Source organism: Taudactylus pleione, unplaced genomic scaffold (assembly GCF_031769625.1).
Source record: "Taudactylus pleione unplaced genomic scaffold, aTauple2 ptg000707l, whole genome shotgun sequence".
Lineage (NCBI taxonomy): Eukaryota > Metazoa > Chordata > Amphibia > Anura > Myobatrachidae > Taudactylus > Taudactylus pleione.
Genome location: NW_028285109.1, coordinates 216,873 through 229,409, shown reverse-complemented (window position 1 = coordinate 229,409; position 12,537 = coordinate 216,873). Strand labels below are relative to the sequence as shown.

Here is a 12,537-nt window from a genome sequence, read left to right as displayed (position 1 = left end):
GTTATTATTAAATGTATCCCTACTACATGTATCTTGAAGGGTTTTTGCTGCTTTAAAAATGGATTTTAAGAATGGTGATTAGGATTTGATACGTCTCCAGTTAAACGCTCGAGATGTTGTCGGCTCTTCCCTGCTATGGAGAGTACCGAGCCGCACTGAGGGCCTGATTCAGACCCGCTCGCGAGCGCTCGCAAGCGGGTTTATTGTGGCCCATTGCGCAGACGCACGACGGAGCCGGCTCCGTCGTGCGCTTGCGCGAGACCCGGATAGTGACGGGCAAACCGTCGCTCCGGGTCTCGTACCAAAGGGGGCGTGCTGTCGATGTTGAGCGACAGCACGCCCCCTTTGGTGGGCGTGGCTGCCCAGATGGAGGCGTTCCCATGGGAATGCCTATTGTCTGGGGCCGGCCCCACTGACATCACAAGTGATGTCAGTGGGAGTGCTCTCGGCTCTGTTTGAGCCGAAAGCACTCCAGGGCTTGCGGCAACGAGACCCTACCACAAGGGTATCATCGCAAGCCCGATGGTCGCGATGGTCTTGACCATCACAACCATCTTCCTGGCCGCTCGCTATAGCTATAAGAGCGGCCTCCTGTCAGAGCGTCCGGCTCTGAATCAGGGCCTGAGGGTGTTCAACACCGAGATCCAGCTTAATGGAGCAATTTTGAGAGGGAAGGACATTCCATCTACAAAATTATCTCTCTAACGTTATTACTACATGATAAGCACGTTCATAGATTATACATAGGTGACCTCAAATCATCAAATTCACTGTTAAATTTAATTTGTTCTATGTACTGTCTAGGTGCCCCCCTCGTACCTTCTTGCCTGCTCTTTGCAAGATCTTTCTGGATGAGAGTGCCCCTGACAATGTGCTCGAGGTCACCGCCCGTGCTATAACTTATTACCTGGATGTGTCGGCTGAATGTACCAGGAGAATTGTTGGAGTGGAAGGCGCTATAAAAGCATTGTGCAATCGACTTGTAGTGGTAGAACTTAATAACCGTACCAGTCGGGATTTGGCTGAGCAATGTGTGAAGGTGAGCGGGAAGGGTCATAATACCCCACAAAAAAGCGAACTCTTCAATTTGGAAGCACTCTAGCTAGAGGTTTAGAAATGATACATGATTTGTCATTTTGATATAAAAAAGGAATACATTAAGTCCTTAAGTTTAACAGTAGAAGGTACCATTTTATTTACTTCTGGTACAAAATTTCTCTGCCTGCAAGTACTGTGTTATATACTGTAGATCAAGAAGAAAGCAAATAACTGATATAAGTTTCTTTCCTACTGATACAAATGATTAAAGACAAAATACCTTCCTTAATCTTTACTTTCAGTCATATTCCGCAGTGTAATTTTATAGCATTGTGTATTGTATTAAGACATCGACATCCAAACCAGTTTTAAAGTGAATCTCTGATGAGAGAGATTTAAAATATTTATGGTAAAATTTGGGCTTTTCTTCTACGATTAGGAGCAATTCTTCTGAGTGGCAAACTTTGACAGTTTTTTGAAATTCATGATATTTTTTCCACCAGGTGCTGGAACTGATATGTACGCGTGAATCGGGAGCAGTGTTTGAAGCAGGAGGCCTGAATTGTGTGCTAACTTTCATTCGGGACAGCGGGCACTTAGTACATAAGGATACCCTGCATTCTGCCATGGCAGTGGTTTCCCGGCTATGTGGGAAAATGGAGCCACAAGATACCTCTTTAGAAACTTGTGTAGAGTCTCTCTCGAGTCTTCTGAAACATGAGGACCATCAGGTGACTGCCCAATTTCCAGGAATTTGCACACGTTTTTGGAGTTCTAACGAATGTTTTGTTTACGGGATTACAGAGCAATATGCATAACCTACATTTTGCTTTATTTAATCCATGTAGGTGTCAGATGGTGCCCTGCGTTGTTTTGCTTCTCTAGCGGATCGGTTTACACGCCGAGGTGTGGATCCAGCACCACTAGCACAGCATGGACTCACTGAAGAACTGCTGTCTCGTATGGCTGCAGCAGGGGGTACAGTGTCAGGTCCTTCTTCAGCTTGCAAGCCAGGACGTGGCACTAGTGGTGGCCCTTCAACTGCAGGAGACTCTAAAATTAGCAACCAGGTCTCTACAATAGTCAGCCTTCTTTCCACACTGTGCCGGGGATCACCTGTCGTTACGCACGTAAGCTGAATCGATAAGCCCTTACAGCCAGTCTTCTGAATTTCTGAAAATTAATCCATTCTAAATGTTTTTCATTTTCCTTAAAGGATCTGCTCCGTGCAGAATTATTGGACTCCATGGAGAGCGCTTTACAAGGGGATGAACGTTGTGTGTTGGACACCATGCGTCTTGTAGACTTGCTGCTGGTGCTCCTGTTTGAAGGACGGAAGGCTTTGCCTAAATCCAGTGCCGGGTCCACTGGCCGCATCCCAGGGCTGAGGCGACTAGACAGCTCGGGAGAACGTTCCCACCGCCAGCTGATTGACTGTATCCGTAGCAAAGACACAGATGCACTGATAGATGCCATTGACACAGGAGGTAAGTGTTTGAGGAGCTGAGGACTTGTACCAGGGGAATATGGAATACTACGCTATGTGAACACACACATAGTGGACTCAAGCAGTTGTTAATACAAAAATGTAAGACATATAATATATAAGTGGTTGCAACTTGCATTAATGCTTTGGCATTAATCAAATAGACATTTGATACAAACCTGGATGTGTAAAATAGCCAGTGCAATACATATACTGTAGCATGTTGAGGCTCAATGGATACTTAAAGTGTTACGGCAGAGACCTGCTGACTTGACAATTAGATTAGCTAGAATTATTTAATGTGACTATTTAATTGTTTTTTTTTTTTGTTCTCCAGCATTTGAAGTGAATTTCATGGATGATGTTGGACAGACCCTATTGAATTGGGCCTCTGCTTTTGGTACTCAGGAAATGGTGAGTAGCTACACTGTACAATTACTAGTGAGTGAAGTGTTGTTTAATGACTTCTGACAATGTGGCGCCTCCTTTAGGTGGAGTTCCTGTGTGAGCGAGGTGCTGATGTCAACAGGGGTCAAAGGTCATCTTCTCTACATTATGCTGCTTGCTTTGGACGACCTCAGGTGGCCAAGGTAGGCAGTTATGAAAGTGAGACAAATGATTTCAACATCTGCTTTATCCCATCCTAGGGAAATAGGACAGCTTCATGACACGGCTTTAGGAAAGCCTTCCTGGGCAGTCAGAGTTTTTAGTAGGGATGTGCAGGCTCGGATAGGTTCGAGTTTGCACGTGGAGTTCGGATTTTTCCCTCCAAAAAAACGGAACTCAGAACGAGGCAAAACGTCATCTTACATGGACGAACATCATCATTCCTGGTCTTTTGTCCAGGAATGATGATGTTCGTCCATGTAAGATGACGTTTTGCCTCGTTCTGAGTTCCATTTTTTTGGAGGCAAAAATCCGAACTCCACGTGCAAACTCGAACCTATCCGAGCCTGCACATCCCTAGTTTTTAGTGGATAGATTAAATCTGATCTGACACTGCGGCAGCTGCCAGCATTTGCTTGCGAGATCAAAATTGTTAAAATAAAGCGGAATACACATATTATGCATTACTGATTCCAAAGTTTGTTAAAAGTTGGTCTATGTCAGCAGCATCTTTGGCACTGTAATAAATGACTAGGTCATCTGCGTTGAGTGGAGAGACTCAGTGCATTTATAAAAATTGTTAGTCAGGGACCAGCTATCAATCCTTCTAACATGAGTGGAGGAAAAGTTGAAATTACAGATTGTTTCCAGTGCAAATAGCTTTTAAACCAGGCTTAGAGTTACATAAAAAGGAGACTAATAGATCTAGAAGAAAGGTGTGGTTTAAATCAAAAGTGTTTTAAATTATTACAAACAGCATGTGCCCCATAATTTGTAGATGTGCCATTAGTTAGTTTTAGGACAGTGGTGGTACTATGACCTTTATGTTTGGCACATGATACCTTAGATTTCTGAAGAAATTGTACTTTTATTACATTGTTTATAAGTCGGTGAGTTTTCATGCATGACGTTACCTACAAAAGGCAATTTTAATGAATATCATCATGTTTTGGTATTTTATGTTTTCAGACCCTTCTGCGCCATGGAGCCAACCCAGATCTACGTGATGAGGATGGAAAAACTCCACTGGACAAGGCAAGGGAGCGTGGACACAGTGAGGTGGTTGCCATCTTACAGTCCCCAGGTCAGTAACGGTTTTAATTTAATAGACTGACTTCTTTGCAGGTAGTCTACACCAGCCCATAGTCCATGCAAAGCAATACTCTTGTTCAGCTGGCAATGATTAATTACACAACACATTCCTATCCCTTAAAAATTTCTCCTTCATCCACTTGGGGACACTGGAGTTACACTGGGGTATAGACTGAGTTGTGTGGAGCCTGGCACTTTTACATCCTAGATTATTTGATCTTGGCTCCCCTCCCTCCTATACCCCAGCTGACCTCTGTAACTATGGACTTCCAAGCGTTCTTTAGAGGTCCTTCCGCTTCTTTGGTTCCCAAAACATCCTACTCTGGTAATTCCCTTCACTCCTTTGGAGTCCTCCAAAGTCGCGGTTTTGCATGTCAAAGGCCAGTCGTCATCCTCCCAGAGGTGGAAAATCAAAGGGTAGCCAGTCCTGGCTCTCCCATAGCCCAAAGGCCAAGCCTGCAGAAAAACCATCAGCATGATGGGTTACTCACCCACATAGGTGGGTGCACATCTATTTAATTTTCAGTGCATCTGGTTCTAGACTTGTTCCAATTCTTGGGTTTGCAGTATCCTCCTTGTAGGATACAAAATGGAATTTCTAGGCTCGCCTCTTTTCCACCGGTCTCTCAGCCTTTCATCAAAAACAGATGGCCTTAGGAGATGCAGTGAGCAAACTTCTTTCCTCAGGAGTGGTGGTTCCAGTTCCAATCGATTATAAGGAGTAAATTTACTAAAGTGAGAGTTTTTAGAAATGAGTTTTAAAAGTGATGTTGCCCATAGCAACCAATCAGATTCTAGCTATTATCTTCTAGAAGGTGCTAGTTAAATGTTAAGTAGAATCTGATTGGTTGCTATGGGCAACATCAATTTTAAAACTCACTTCTAATAACTCTCACTTTAGTAAATTTAACCCTAAATCTTAAGGATGTTATCCACTCTCTTTGTAGTACCAAAACTGGATAGGTTGGTACGTCCATTTCTAAAACTCAAGTACCTGAATGTGCATCTACGATTACAGAAATTCAAAATGGAATCCCTGCACTCACTAAGAGCGAGCATGGAAAGAATGGAATTCATGGTGTCTCTGGATATTCGGGATGCATATTTACACCATATGGGAACCTCACCAATCATTCCTTCGGTTTGCAATAAGAGACAACCACTTTCAGTTCAGAGGCCTTCCCTTTGGCCTTTCCTCCGACCCACGAGTATTTACCAAAGTGATGGTGGCTTACCTTCAATCGCTGGGTGCTATGATCGTTCCTGATCTTGACAATGTTTTTATAAAGGCCCTGTCGTTGGACATTCTCAACTCTCTTGTTCGTCTTACTCATCACACACTCATATCCAATGAGTGGACTGTGATCTTCCAATAGCCCAATCTCACTCCGTCCCAGAGGCTGTTATTCCTGGGCATGTTATTTGACACATGCTTACAGAGGATATTCCTCCAGTCAAAATCTGACAATCCAGTCCACGGCTAAGCTGATTCTCAGAAAAGGTCATTATCCATCCACTTAAGTATGCGTCTCTTCGGGAAGCTGTTCTCCTCCTTTGAGGTGGCTCAGTTCCGCAAGTTCCATTTGTGGGACTTTCAGTTGAACCTGCTCTCCAAATGGAACTGCTCCTAACTAAACCTGTCCACAGTGATAAAACTATCCCCTCGGACTCCTCTTTTTCTCCTCAGGTTGTTGAGCTCCAACCATCTCTGTGGTGATTACCCTTTCATATTATGGGATTGGATGTTTGTGAGCACGGATGCCAGCCTCAGAGAATGGGGTGCATGAGTTTTCCAAAATCAATTTCAGCGACTTTGGTCCTGACAGGGAGGCACTGTTACCAATAAATGTCCTGAAACTCACGGCAATCTTCAACGCCTTGGTCACGGCACATCCGCTCCTACAGGGTTGTGAAGTGAAAGTACAGTCGGATGTACAGAATTTGCCAGGGGACACGAGGAGTCCCTTAGCTATGAAGAAGACTGCATTCCCAGGTGGGTGGAAAAATATGTTCCAGTCATAGCGGCCGTCTTCTTTTCTTGGCTTGACAATTGGGAGGCAGATTACCTCAGTTGTCAGGACCTTCACCCTGGCGAATGGTCCCTTCACCTAGACGTCTTTCAAGCCCTGGTAGCAAGGAAGGGGTTGCTGGACGTTGATCTCATGGCATCTCGGCTCAACCAGCAAAGTGCCTCTTTATTTCTCCAGAACAAGAGATCCAAGGGCTCTGGCTGTATACGCTCTGCCCGTTTCACCTAATCAACCTCTTCCTGCTGTTCCCACATCATTGGGTTCTGAAACGTATCAAGCGGGAACGAGCATCTGTGATCCTTGTGCCTCCAGAATGGCTGTGTCGGTCATGGTATTCGGATCTTTAGTGCTGAACTGCTGAACCAAACAGTGGCATCTTCCTCTCTGTCCAGATATCCTTCAGAAGGCTTTTCGGTCACCTAGCCTTACCGCGGCTGTGCTAAATGGCGTAGTTGTTAAGGCGAAGGGTATCTCTGAGGTGGTCATTCCAACTATGCTTAGGGCTTTAAAGCCAGTTTCTGCTGCACATAACCTCCACATCTGGTGGGCTTATGTGACTTTGTGTGTGAGAAATGAGTTTCACTTTTCTTCTATTTGCCTCTCCCACCTTCTCCTATTTTTCGAAGAGGTCTTCGGTGAGGGCATGCGCCATGGATCTTGAAAGGTGCAGGTTTCAGCTGTGTCTGTGTTTTTCCAGCACTGTTTGGCTTTGCTTCTGGAGCTAGAGATGTTTATGCAGGGAAGCCTCCATCTCCAGCCTCCATTCCTTACTCCCATGGCACCCTGGGAATGAATCTGGTCTTAAAATTTTTACAATTGGATTTTTTTGAGCCACTTGATTTGGTGAACTTGAAGTACCTATCTTGAAAGACAGCCTTCCTCCTGGCAATTGTCTCTGCCAGGAGAGTTTCTGAGCTTGGTGCCTAGTCTTGTCGCTCTCCTTATTTGGTGTTTCATGCTGACTAGGCAGAGCTCTGTACAAAACTTTTTTTGCTGAAAGCAGTTGTCAAATTTAACATCAACCAACCTTCCGGTTCTTCCCAGCGAGAATTGCGAAGAACATTCTGTTAGCTGTAGTTCGGTCCCTACGAGTATATTTTTCCAGATGTTCTGAAAGACTGAGGACTTGTTTATTATCTATGATTCCTACAAGCGGGGTTGGCCGGCTTCCAAGCAAAATCTTGTTGGATTCAAGCTGTTATCTGACAGGTTTACATTGCCCCTCTGCTGACCTCTGCCTTCCAGAGTTTCTTCTCATTTCACTAGGTTGGTGGACGACTCTTGGGCTGTGTGACAGTGGAGCCTCTACTGCTCACCTGTGTCACGATGCCACCTGGTCTACCGTGCATACTTTGTCAAATTGGTACATTTGCGTCCAAGGAGGCTAGTTCTGGCCGCTGGTTGCTTTTTGCAGCCACTGTGTGTTCCCTCCCGTTAGGTCTGCTTTGGGAATTTCCCAGTGTAACTCCCATGTTTCCCAGTGGATGAAGAAGAAAACTTTATTTTCGTACTTGCCCATAAAATCCATTTCTCTGATTCCATGAGGAACACTGGACACCTACCTTGCGCTGTTGTGTTTGATTGTTTGTGTTAGGCTGTGTTTTTGGTTATGGGGATGTCTCCGCTTTTTACTTTGTTCCATCTCTCCTTTTTGTCTCTGCTTGGTTAAACTTAAAAGGTCATAATTATACCACAAAGAAAAGACAAGATTTGAGGTCCAGTGCACTTCTTCGGTCTAATATATTCTTGTTTCTGTTTTATATTCTCTGGAAAGTTTCTAAAATATAAGTTTATTTTTCATTCTAAAATGAAGTGTTCAGACACATGGCGAAATAATAAAAACAAAAAATATTGAGAAGAATGTGCAAAAGATAAATAGAATAAGTAATTTTAAAACACTTTTCTGTTGCTGCCGGTCACTTGGATCCTTTTATCTTATAGTAGATAACCAAATGATGATAGTACTTTCAGTATTAATATCACCACCTCCGTACAGTGGATTTATCTATTTTTCTTTTAAGGGGCCTATCCATTAGCAGATAAATTGAACAACTGAACGATATATCGTTCAGCCTTTCAATTTATATGCTAATGGATAGGCCCTGAACACTGACAGATGTTCACTCCCACGGCTGATAAATGTTATCTTTCGTATCTCCTACATATTGGCCAATTATCACATATAGCTGCCAGATATTCGAAATATCTGGCAGTTTATATGCGGTGTGACAACTTGGGGTAGTTAGCTTGGTAGACTGGTGTCAGTGGTGCAGTGATTAGGTGCAGAATCAGACTCCACACGTGAAGTAAAATTAATGAACGTGGTGCTTTACTTCCAGCATAATCAGGAAACAAACAGAAAATAATAAACGCCTAGCCCTTTCTTAGGGCACTAGCTCACTTCTTCGCCCCTAACTAACCTTGGGCAGCTAGTCTGCAAACATAGTTCAAAGTCTCTCTATGCCTCCTGCAGAGTAACACTGCGATAATGAGCCTGACCTGACTTGGCCTCTGGCTTTTCAATTGTCCGCTGTCCTGACGCAGGCTCCGGCCTGGTCTTTAGCTGCCACAGCCTCACAGTCTGGCTTGCTTCCTTGCAGTTAACACAGGCACAGTAACAGAGTTTGATGGCCTTCCCTGTATCTCACAGGTCTAGGCTCAGGCCTCCTGGCCCTCAATGGCTTCCTGGCACAATGAGCTCTGTCTGACTGTTCTGGCTTAGTCCTCCCTGGACTGAATCCACTGGGCAGCCCTTACACAATCTCCCAGAATGCTTTTGTATTCTGTGTCCTGCCACACACAGAATCTGCTGCTCACCAGCGCAATCTCTGGTGATACTGCTACATAGGTAAAACGATGAACGATATTAACAATGGCTACAAAGCACTGGAGATAAAAAAATCCACTCCCTGAATGATGTCATGCGATATCGTTCATCATTTGTCTTTTGCAAAAATCTGTCATGTACATGACAGATATCTTTCAGCACAGCCACCGGAATTTTCAATAGTTATCTTTTGTCTTTCATCGTTTAGAAAAATATCTGCTAATAGATAGGCCCCTTTACACGTATTGTATTATAATAGACAGATCTTTCTAACTATTTAGTCATTCTGTGTCCACTTCAATAGTCACAATATTGCTATTAATTTGTAACAGTTGTATAATATGTGCTTTCTGTGATAGCGGGGATTCTAAACATACTAGGGAATAGTTAGTGTTGTTTGCCGTTTTTAATTATGTTTGCTGGTATGAGTGATAATGACCATGATGACTATAAGTTCCTTTCACCTTTATTTATAGTTACAATCACAGCCGTGTGGCTATATTATTTCTGGATGTATTAACACCACATTTCCATTCATTCCTCTGTGTTATTCCTTCTCCAATATCAATAAGTTTTAACCGTAACAGAGTTAAAGCGTTCTATACAATATACTCATAATATATCTCTGTTGTAATTTCTTATGAAGTATCTGACTGCTATACTGTTCTCCACGAGGATTAATGATTGCCACAGTGTAACTCCAGCATACAGATGGGTCCCATGCTACTCTGCTAGCGTTGAGCGTCTTTTTTTTTTTTTTTCTCTGACACTGCGTCTAAGTCGTGATGTGACTAGGACGCACCAGCAGACTGTGCTGATTAATTTGTACCGTTCCCGCTAGGCTGTTTTAGCGGAGCGCCGAGCCCTGCCCGATTTTAATGGAGCAAAATGCGTCCTGCCCTTTAAAGCGGCACCCAGCTAAAACAGGCCTCCCTGTGCCTTCCCTACACGTGGGCGGCAGTGTCCCGCAGGTGGGAAAAGTTGCGGTGACCGATTTCCGCCAGGTGAATAGATGCCGTGCACATGGCATCTTTTCACAGTGAGAGGAGAGCTTGGGGGAAGTGTGACTAATTGGGGGTGTGCCATAAGGACACTCACCTGGTCGGCCACGCCCTTTTTTCGGGAGCACGCTGCCTTTTGGCGCACACAGACTCCTTGCCCGCACCCACAGCGCCCTGCCCGCGGTATAGTGGGAACACTAAATTTGATATGTTACACTTGTATATCTGTGTGCGGTTGAGTCTGTATATGAATGAAAAAAACTGCTGCTGCTACATTGTAGCATTTCGTATACAGATTCAGAGACTCAGTTACACATATATACAAGTGTTGCATATCAAGTTAATCAGCAGAGTCTGCTGGAGTGTCCTAGATGCATTGCACTTTAGATGCATTTTCTACAAAAAGAAGAGTCCTGAACCTTATGCGCCGAGAAGGGCTGTTTTGCACCGCTGCAGCAAAGATGTAGTATAAGGACACATCTGTACCCCATTGAACCGGAGAAATGGATTTTACTGTTAAGTACAAAAATCTGCTACTAATGTTTCTCACATACGTGACTTTGGTGTTTCAGGCGACTGGATGTGCCCAGTGAATAAGGGAGATGAAAAGAAGAAAAAAGACTCTAATCGTGAGGAAGAAGAGTGCAATGAGCCAAAGGGGGACCCAGAAATGGCTCCCATTTACTTGAAGAGGCTGCTACCTGTTTTTGCCCAGACTTTTCAGCAGACCATGCTCCCATCTATCAGGTGCAGTTTATATACTCTCTTCTGTGTATTTACCCTGCCTACAGGAGTTGCATTTACTATTTGTAATGGCAATACAGTTGTGTGCTTTTCTGCCTTGTCATATAAGTTTTTGTATAGATGTTTTTTTAAACATTTTCTTAATGGAATTATTTTAATTTTTTATGTATGCATATTTGTTCTCAGTGAGTTGAAAATGTGTAGTAAGATCTTTTTTCTTGCCCTTAAATTCTTTTCATATTAGGAAAGCGAGCCTTGCTCTTATCCGGAAGATGATACATTTCTGCTCTGAGGCGCTGCTTAAGGAGGTGTGTGACTCGGATGCTGGGCACAATCTACCCACAGTCCTTGTGGAGATAACTGCTACTGTTCTGGACCAGGAGGTGAGTTTTTGCATGTCACATAACTTTAAACCTATGTATATTTTGCTTCCAGTGATTGCAGCCATTATGTTTCTAACTTGCATTGTTTTTCTTTGTTTTAGGATGATGATGATGGTCACCTTCTAGCGTTACAGATTATCCGGGACCTTGTAGATAAAGGGGATGACCTCTTCCTGGACCAGTTAGCAAGACTTGGTGTTATAAGTAAAGTGTCAACTCTAGCTGGACCTACCTCTGATGATGAGAATGAGGAAGAGCCCAAACCCGAAAAGGTAAGTGAATTTTTATTTTTTTAACAGGAGATGTTAAGGTAGTTCTCTATTAATTGGTCTTTGTTTTGACTTGTAATATGTGCACTTCATGTTCTCAGATTTAGGAACCATGCTTGATTCGGAATGTGACAGTGTTTGTCCTTTTTACGGCATTGGTTGCAAGTTTAATAATTTTTGCATTTTTTATAGGAGGATGAGCCACAGGAAGATGCCAAAGAACTGCAGCAGGGCAGACCATACCACTGGAGGGACTGGTCTGTTATCCGAGGACGGGATTGTTTGTATATATGGAGTGACGCTGCAGCGCTAGAGCTCTCAAATGGCAGCAATGGCTGGTTCCGCTTTATCTTAGATGGCAAACTAGCAACCATGTACTCAAGTGGGAGCCCAGAAGGAGGCTCTGACAGTTCAGGTAAGTGAGAAATGACACTCCTTTGATTATGGCTTGCTTGTGTATTCATTATTTTATCTTGTGTATTCACACAGTCCATAACTCCTCTTTTGTTTGTTGGCACAGAAAGCAGAAGTGAGTTTCTGGAGAAGCTGCAGAGAGCTCGCAGCCAGGTCAAACCGTCCACTTCCAGCCAGCCTATTTTGTCCATTCCTGGACCAGGTAAGCTGACCGTGGGCAACTGGTCTCTTACTTGCTTGAAAGATGGAGAGATTGCCATTCACAACTCTGATGGACAGCAGGCAACCATACTAAAAGAGGATCTTCCAGGCTTTGTATTTGAGTCAAACCGGGGGACCAAGCACTCCTTCACGGCAGAGACATCACTGGGTAAGTGCAAGTTTTGCTAGATGTGGGCACTACAGTAGCTATTAGATCCTGTAATAAAAAAAAAATCCTCACTTTGAATAGCAAAGAGTTCTTCCAGTTTCTTGATAGTTTGTCTATGCTGTTTGCTCCCACTGTTGTTGGTATATGCATACCTTTTGACTAACAGCATGACAGGCCGCCCACCTGGGATCTCCTGTGGTTGGTGCCTGCCAATTTGGGTTGAGACCATTTATTCGATTCCACTATTAATGCCCTGTTGCAAGGACTTGTCTCAAAG

At 43.7% G+C, this 12,537-nt stretch overlaps 1 protein-coding gene across 7 annotated transcripts in view; it reads left to right on the top strand.

Annotated features, from left to right (window-relative positions):
• Positions 1-12,537, top strand: part of HECTD1 (HECT domain E3 ubiquitin protein ligase 1) — a 101,729-nt gene that overhangs the window by 30,231 nt on the left and 58,961 nt on the right. For all 7 annotated transcript variants that reach the window (XM_088456548.1, XM_088456549.1, XM_088456546.1 and 4 more), the window contains exons 3-14: positions 805-1,039; positions 1,542-1,769; positions 1,887-2,168; positions 2,255-2,525; positions 2,862-2,938; positions 3,016-3,114; positions 4,100-4,214; positions 10,653-10,827; positions 11,069-11,207; positions 11,309-11,479; positions 11,669-11,891; positions 11,997-12,260. In XM_088456548.1, coding sequence (XP_088312674.1) covers positions 805-1,039; positions 1,542-1,769; positions 1,887-2,168; positions 2,255-2,525; positions 2,862-2,938; positions 3,016-3,114; positions 4,100-4,214; positions 10,653-10,827; positions 11,069-11,207; positions 11,309-11,479; positions 11,669-11,891; positions 11,997-12,260 — 2,279 coding nt within the window. The remainder of the gene's footprint in view (positions 1-804; positions 1,040-1,541; positions 1,770-1,886; positions 2,169-2,254; positions 2,526-2,861; positions 2,939-3,015; positions 3,115-4,099; positions 4,215-10,652; positions 10,828-11,068; positions 11,208-11,308; positions 11,480-11,668; positions 11,892-11,996; positions 12,261-12,537) is intronic.